An 8,648-nucleotide genomic window follows, 5' to 3' on the forward strand; every position below is an offset into this window, starting at 1 on the left:
AAGGTCCGTCTAGTCAAGGCTATGGTTTTTCCAGTAGTCATGTATGGATGTGAGAGTTGGACTGTGAAGAAGGCTGAGCGCCGAAGAAATGATGCTTTTGAACTGTGGTGTTGGAGAAGACTCTTGAGAGTCCCTTGGACTGCAAGGAGATCCAACCAGTCCATTCTGAAGATCAGCCCTGGGATTTCTTTGGAAGGAATGATGCTAAAACTGAAGCTCCAGTACTTTGGCCACCTCATGCGAAGAGTTGACTCATTGGAAAAGACTTTGATGCTGGGAGGGATTGGGGGCAGGAGGAGAAGGGGACGACAGAGGATCAGATGGCTGGATGGCATCACTGACTCGATGGCCGTGAATCTGAGTGAACTCCAGGAGTTGGTGATGGACAGGGAGGCCTAGCATGTTGTGATTCATGGAGTCGCAAAGAGTTGGGACACGACTGAGTGACTGAAGTCTAAAAATTAACTTAATGGTAAACATATTTGTGCTGATGCCCATTATTTTATTTTCAAGTAAATACTTTTAGATTAAGAAATGACTGGCCAGCCTTCTAGTACTCTCAGTCACCTGCTGTATGTTGACCCTACTCACTCTTGGAACTGGGGAAGTTCAGAGTACCAGGTTGCTAGATCCAGAAAGATCTCCTAGCCCAACTCTTCCCTCATTTTACCAAAGGAAAAAATGACGGCACAGAGTATTTAAGTGTTGGATAAAACTGATCCCTCAGGATTTAATTAGTTGCACACACAGAGCCAGAATTTTTTTTTTTTGACCTCCAAGACTGAACAATAACTTAAGGTTTTCTCACTTAAAGCCATTGTTCATGTCTTTACACTCGTCCAGTCTCTTCTCCCTTCCCTTCCTCTAGTTCAAATTCTGCATCCTTTTTGAAGTGTCACTCCTTAGTGCTTAAATCCAAAATAATCTTTGAATTGTCTTTTAGTAAATCTTACATTGGTCTCTCGTTTGACACTTAAAATCACATATCCTTTCATATATATTTACTAACCCTAGTAATAGCTACTGTTTCTTGAGGATATACCTTGTACTAGGGATTGTAGGTGTATTATCTCATCTAATTTCCCTAAGTCTGTGAGAAGTTTTATTTTCCATATTATGATAAGGAATGTGAGACTCAAAACAAGTTACTCAAGATTACGTAGCTAATAAGTGGTGGAAAGGCTTGTCTGACCTGGAATTCATATTCTGTCCATTATACTTGTGATTCTCAAATTAAATGGGAAACATATCAGACTGAGTCCTGGGCTACTTTTTAACTACATCACCACCAGCACATGTAATTCTTATGGATGTCACCCTGCCCCGCCATATATGCCCTGGAACTAAGGGTTACTGTTACTGATAGGAATATGCATTGTGGAAACCTCTGCATTACTGTGTGTCCAGTCTAGATGCTGTCTACATTTATAGGCTTTCATAGGGTACACAGTGAATTTTATACTTTGCTGTATCTTACGCCTCTATGTACAACAGGACATACACCTTATGAGGGCTCAGTAAGTTGACCTACTGTGAATAAAATTTCCTTTACTAATCCCACCAGTTTAGAGAATTGACATGATAAAGTGGGCAAATTATCTTAGTCGTTTAATTATGAAGACATTTTATTAAAGAAAACACTTCTTGAATCTAATTCTATATTCTTTTTTCAGGTCAAGTTCCCTTTTCAATACTGGATTCCTCAAAAGAATGCTGTCTGAATCTCTTCACCATGGCTTGGACGACATTCAGACCCTAATAAAGACACTAATCTTTGAGTCAGAGTGTACTCCTCAAAGTCAGTTTTCAGTTCATGCACCTTCAAATCTCAACAAGCAAGGTGACTTGACACTAATTTACTAGGTTACAAATTGTTTATCAAAAATACTCCATCTTTAATGTTATAATTAAAAGCAATATAAGTAGTATGCTTTAAGGAGTCCGTTAGCTTTTTTTTTTTTAATTGCGTTGTTTTCTTCAAGTTTATATTAGGGGCCTGAAAGGAATGATGATTTTGTTTTATAGATGTATTTTTTAAACTTTAGTAGATTGAAAGAACTAAAAGTCTTTGATGCTGGGAAGGACTGGGGGCAGGAGAAGGGGACGACCGAGGATAAGATGGCTGGATGGCATCACTGACTCGATGGATGTGAGTCTGAGTGAACTCCGGGAGATGGTGATGGACAGGGAGGCCTGGCGTGCTGCAATTCATGGGGTCGCAAAGAGTCGGACACGACTGAGCGACTGAACTGAACTGAAAAGTCTGTTCTGATTTTATTACCCTGTATCTGCTTTCTGGAAAGAGAAACTTTAGGTCCTTCTGAGAACAGTGTGGCCAAAAATTTTGTAATATCCATTGAGACATGGAAGCTAGGTTTACACTTAACCACTCAGGAAAATTTAAGTTTTTTTTCCTTTGTTTTCTCTTTAGTATAAATAGGCTTTTGTAGTTTTATCTGGCTATTGCTAGAAGGGTGGGCCTGTTAGGTATCTAAGAGGGTCAAAAAATGTATTCTTGGAATTTGTTTTGGTCATAGAATCTCATATATTCATAAAAGCAGTACATAGATTTAGTAAGCTTTTATGTAAATTTCAAATTGTTGCTTAATATCATCCTGTAACATATTTTGTTTCCATTTGTTCTAATTTTAGAAGAATGTGGTGTATTTATTAAAACTACAGATGATACCACAACGGACAGTCACAGCGCACAAGGTACATGTGCGTTTGTATGAACACATCTGTGTAAGAGCACGCAGCAGCAGGGTAACTGAAAGAGAAGAGGTTGCTTTGGTAGTCTACTTCAAATTCATTTTCATCTTATACCAGCAACCAAATTACAGTAGACCTTGTTTATCTGGCATTTGCATAGTTCAAAACTTCTATTAATATGTACTTTGCTATACAAGATGTTAAAAGAAATGTCATTGATTAACCAGAAGACCCTATACCCTGGCCATAAGAATTTTATTACATAGGCTTTCTTATTTGAGGTGTGTACATACTTTAAAATATACTTGTATTAGGTATTGTAAATTCATATCACAGGATTTTAAGATTTGTAATGGCGATGCTTAATGTCTAAGGTTTTTAGAAGGCAATGTTAGATTCTAAATCTGTTTTGTATACAGGCAAAAACAGTGTTGAGATTGAAAGAACCAAGGACTATAGTTACAAGCTGTAATTTTGTATTAGTTGCTCAACATTTTAGTGTTGATTTTCAAAGAGAAGAAAATTTCAACTCCTGCTAATAGCTTATGGTTTAATAACTACATACTGTTCCCAACAGTCATGTTCATTTAGCATCTTCAACTAATTTGTTAGGATTCAAATCACTTAAAAATGACTTATTCTCCTTAATTTCTCTGTTGGAGGGAAGAGAAAGGCATTCCAGTATACTGTAAAATACATTAAATTTGAGTATCATTCTACTTCGTGTCATTTGTTACATAATCTCAGCCAGGTCCCCCACCTTTAAGAGTTGTCATAAAACCTTTTTAGAATAAGGTAAAAACATAAGTTTTGAAGATATTTAAAATCTATGAGCCTTTTTCATGTATAAATTAAGGGAATTAGACTAATCTCTATGGATTCTTTTATAGCTCTAAAATTATGATTGTTCTAAACTAGTATAACAACATATAAAATCTTACATGATAGAAAATATCAGGCAAAAGAAATCTATGTACTGCTGATGATAGTAATTGGAAGGTATTGGATTTTTAGTCTTAGCCTTTCCTAACTCTTGGGGTACATATGCCTTCTTAGATTTAATGTGACAGTATAATCAGGTTTTAATTATCTGATTTAATGGGGAAGCCATGAGTCAATACTTCAAAGTATTTATCTTTGAATGCAGTTCATCATTCATTTTCATGCATCAGATTTGTCTTCTGAACTCTTTCACTTAAGTGAATGTTCATGAAAATTTTAAATTTGGCCATAGTAACATTCATATAGAAATACAGAGTTGAACATTCAGAAAAAAATTTCCATATGGTAACTTGGATATCTCAGTTGTCTTCCTTTTGTGATTTTTGAAGGGATACATTGCTAGAAACTTACTTGCTAGCTTCCTTTCACTGAAAATGTAAAGGCTAAGTACTGCAGTAAGAAGTAGGCAATGAGATCATACAGTGTACTCATAAATTCCTGTATGCAAGCCCCTAAGACTGACTTTGTGTTCGTTTTGTGTTCAATGAAGACTACTATATATCAAACACAGTTAACTCTTGAACAGCCCTGGGATTAATCCATGTTTAACTTAAAGTCAGTCCTTCATCCACAGATTCAACAAACTGTGAACCATGTGTTACTGTAGTTTCTCCCTGTTGAAAAATATCCATGTTGAAGTAGACCCACACAATTCAAAACCGCATTGTTCACCAGGGCCAATTCTACTGGCGTTCAGTAGAAAATACAAGTATAGAAATAAAGGACCTTATTCTCCAGGAACTTAGAATATAATTTGGGAAGGATTTATACACATTATTAAAGACCTAAATACATGAAACAAGAAAACATATAATGACAGAACTTAATCAAACTCAGAGTAGTGTTGAGAGTAGTGAAATCTGTGGAATGACTGTCCCACATTTCAAAAATGGCTTTCTACAGAACATGGAGGTAGGCTTGAGGCTTAAAACTGAAGAAGGTAGAAAAGAAGTTCTGATTCAGCAAATAGTTAAACAGTAAAATTACATGAGTAAAGGATAGTGAAAATATAAAGAATAAATATTACAATAAAAGCTATGTTATTTTAAGAATTAAGATTGGATAGGTCAAAATGTTCTGTCAAAGGATTTAGACTTGAAGATAGTATGTAGTTATTAAAGTATCTGGCTTGTAATTTTTAAGAGAATGCTAACTTTCTGTGTTTATATCTATACATTTCAGGAAAGAGAAAAAGTAGTGAAACAACTGCAAATTTAGTCAAGAGGCAAAAGACTGATGTCAATACTGAACATCCTCCCTTTTATTACAACATCCACAGACACAGCATTAAAGGAATGAATATGCCAAAGTAAGACAGACAGTGGATGACAAAGTGTATTTATTTAATATTTTTATGGCATTATGATTTAAAACAAGAACCTCATTTTTTTTTGCCTTTCCTCGTTGCAGGTTAAAAAAGTTTTTGTGCTATCTTTCTCAAGCAGGCTTTCGAGTAAGCCGAACCCATTTTGATCCAATGGGAGTTCGTACAGATGCACCCCTAATGCAGTTCAAATCCATCCTCTTGAAGTACAGCACCCCCACTTACACTGGAGGACAGTCAGAGGGCCACGTCCAGCCAGCATCTGAAGATGCACTAGCTGACAGGGGTGAAATGTCAGCGGATGACAAAGCAGAAGCAGGTGGTTGCAGAAGATGGTGATGTAAAGGAAAGCTTCTCAGATGCCTGTGTTGGTGACCTAATAGTTCTCTATAACAACTGTAGTGCTTTTTCTATTCTTTCAATTCAGTTGTGTAAAAAAAAAACCAGTGCTCTTTTCATTCAGAAAATTAGCAGTTTCTAATTTAGCTGGTTTGGGAGCTATGCTTTCCAAGTTTTTATTTTAAAGAAAACTTAAAATTTTAATGAAAACATTTCATATGAAGCCAAGTTTGTGACTGAGATCACCCTACTGTTTAATAACTCAGAAAATTTTCACATGCAGAGTGTATGGAATTTTAATCTCAGCTCTACTTAAAGTGATTCACGATGTTTATCTTTTCTGTTTTTTAATGTGTAAGATGAATCCAAAATCCTTTTATTAAAGTGACCCTAAATAGGAGTAGTGTCCTTTCTGATTACAAATGTATTATTTCACAAATACAAGCTAAAAATATATTCCCAAGTTCAAGAAATCTTATTTCTCCAACTAAATACTTATCAGAGAGAGAAATACATTTTCTTGTAAGTTTAAAGTCTGATGATTACACTTTAGAGTAAGATTTTGTTAAAATAAATTGAGACTACTGTTCTAATATAATTGTTTACAAGCACGAAATTCTGAGGAGAGATTTCGTTATCAATTAAACAAACTGGGTGATCTCAAGTGCCTCAGTTAATGCACGTACAATATTCATTTGCTTGGTTATGCTACCTCTCAGGGGTAAAACTTGTCACCTTATGAATTTATAAAGTGAGGATTTTCTTGCTTTTTGGGGTGGGTTTGTTTTGCTTGTTTTTTGGTTTGTGTATGTGCTAATTTTTTGTACAAGTAGCCCAGGCTAACATGACTATGGAAATTAGTTGGAAAAAAAATATCTTGTTTCCATTAATAAATATGGTTGGTTCTTGCTTCATCTGAATATAAGTTTGTGTGAAAAGGTATACCAAAAATTTAGATTTTTGTCCCAAGGATTTAATACACCTTTACCTAAGTGTTTCTTAGAAAACTAACTTTTTTACAAGTATTAAGCTTGGGAAATGGAGGAAGAGAAATGACTGAAAGGTTTAAATGTATCATGTAAAAAAACCACTTCCATGACATACACAGAGATTCAGGGAGTTGGGGTTGCATCAACATAAGAGTATTAATTTATAAGAAATAAAGGAAAAACTCTTCATGTTATTACAGCATAATCTTACAAGGATGTTTTTTCTTGTCTCCAATTAATGGAATTTTAGTAAAATAAAGGAATAGATAAAGTACATGTTAGTTTCTATGACCATTAAAAGAAAACCTTTATTATTCTTGCCAGTTAATTCACAAACACGAAAAGAAATGTTATTTTTTTTGTATAGTTAAGAATCTTAAGTTTCTATAAATCCATGAGACAAATCAGCATTTGGACTATCTGATTATTTTAAATGTATGTGTATGGGGAGAGGAAATAAGGTGAAGGAATAGGAGGATATAGAACCCATCTCCCCCTATAAACATATGAAAAATACATCTACATGTGGAACAATTTTCACTGAAAACAAACTGGAACCTGTCAGGTGTACAACCGAGGCTGTATAAAAGATCCACACAGAAACAGGTAAGGAAAAACAAGCAATCAGGTAGGGACCTGTGACCCTGGGAGGGAGCTTGGAGGAAAAGGGAGATTACCCTCCCTGGAGGGCGAGTGTTTCAGGCCACACACTGGGTGCCTCAGCCTGGAGTCCAACAAAGGGAAGATGAGGCCTTGGCTGGTTGGAGGACCAGTGAGAATAACAGGAGGGCTCTGGGAAGGCTGTACTCTACTCATGAGGTGCACCTGGATACTCACGTGGCCTCAAAGCTGGGTGGAAAGGGCAATTGAAATGGAAACCACAGACTGCTGACATTCCCCGTGACCACTCTGGTATGCCCTCCACCGCCCCCAGCCTGAGCTGAGCAGATGCTCCAGCACTGCAGGCCTTGCACTGCATATTCACCATGAAGCAAGGGTTGCCACCACCGTGGAAAAGCTCATCTGGCTATGAGATGCTAAAGGCAGCTCAAACCCTACGTGCTGTCTTAGCAAGGTGGGGAGCAGCCGTTTCCGGTGATGGCACAGCAGTCAGGAAGGTCACCTCAGCCCTTGCCTAATACCCACTGTGCACCTCTTGCTTCAGCACTGTTCCCCGCTGGTGTGAAGGCGAGTACTGGGAGGAACAAGAGCACACTGAAAGCTACCTGAGCCAGCCTGGACCTGACCCTCGGGGCTTCTGCTCCAGCAGCGTGAGACCTGACCCCATCCCTGCGGGCAACTGAGAGGAGGGGAAGCCCTGCCTCACACCCGACCAGCCCCTCCACCTCCAACCCCGCCTCCCACCAAGTGACAGCTGCCAGCTCACTCCTCTGAAGATGTGACCTGTGTTCATGTCCGATCCAGCTCTTCCACCAAAGAACACGCAGGCTACAAGGGATACTCCCACATAAGGACTCCTTCAAGGATGCCAGAGGAACTGTTTCACCTGATTGCATAGGGAGAGAGAAAAATAAGCCAAATAAGATGACAGAGGAATTTCACTTGAAAGAGCAAGAGAAAATGGTTACGGTGGGGGAACTGATGAAATAAATATTTACCAGGTAAAAGAATTCAAAACAGTAATGAGAATGCTACCTGAACTAGGAAAAGGGATAGATGAATACAATGAGAAAGTTTTAAAGGAACCAGAAAATATAAAAGAGAACCAGTCAAAACTGAACACAATAACTGAAATGACAAGCACTAGAATGACCAGCTCACTGGGTAATACAGAACACGTAAGTAACCTGGAAGACAGAACAAGGGAAACTACCCAATCGCACAACAAAAAGAAAAAAATTTTAAACATAAAGGTCACACTTCTAGGGATCTTTGGGATAACGTGTATCAACATTCACATTATAGGGGTCCCAGAGGAGAGATGGGGGTCAAAGATTATCATTTAGAATTGAAGGCGAGATAAAGAACTCAGATAAGCAAAAATGGAAAGTGTTCCTCAATACCAAGCCAACCCTAAAAGCAAATGTTAAAGGTTCTTCTGTAAATGGAAAAGAAAAGGCTCTAACAAGAAATTATAGGACAGTCCCACTAGTAAAGGCAAATATATAGTAAAAGCCAAGTATCAACCACTCAAATAAGCTAGTACAAAGGTTAAAAGACAAACAATTTATAAATCAACTATAATTGTAATTACTAAGGGAATTGTCCTCTTCCACATGGTCTAACAGGATTCCTGGCTTTCACTCAGGTGGCCTGGGTTT

The 8,648-nt window shown here is 37.5% G+C and overlaps 1 protein-coding gene across 2 annotated transcripts in view; it reads left to right on the plus strand.

Annotated features, from left to right (window-relative positions):
* The window catches only part of TRMT1L (tRNA methyltransferase 1 like), a 36,122-nt gene extending 29,831 nt beyond the window's left edge, over nucleotides 1-6,291 (plus strand). For both annotated transcript variants that reach the window (XM_040263805.1, XM_040263804.1), the window contains 4 exons: nucleotides 1,674-1,840; nucleotides 2,653-2,715; nucleotides 4,897-5,023; nucleotides 5,125-6,291. In XM_040263805.1, coding sequence (XP_040119739.1) covers nucleotides 1,674-1,840; nucleotides 2,653-2,715; nucleotides 4,897-5,023; nucleotides 5,125-5,377 — 610 coding nt within the window. In that variant the 3' untranslated portion in view covers nucleotides 5,378-6,291. The remainder of the gene's footprint in view (nucleotides 1-1,673; nucleotides 1,841-2,652; nucleotides 2,716-4,896; nucleotides 5,024-5,124) is intronic.
* The last annotated feature ends 2,357 nt before the right edge of the window (nucleotides 6,292-8,648 follow it).

Source organism: Oryx dammah, unplaced genomic scaffold (genome assembly GCF_014754425.2).
Source record: "Oryx dammah isolate SB20612 unplaced genomic scaffold, SCBI_Odam_1.1 HiC_scaffold_21, whole genome shotgun sequence".
NCBI lineage: Eukaryota > Metazoa > Chordata > Mammalia > Artiodactyla > Bovidae > Oryx > Oryx dammah.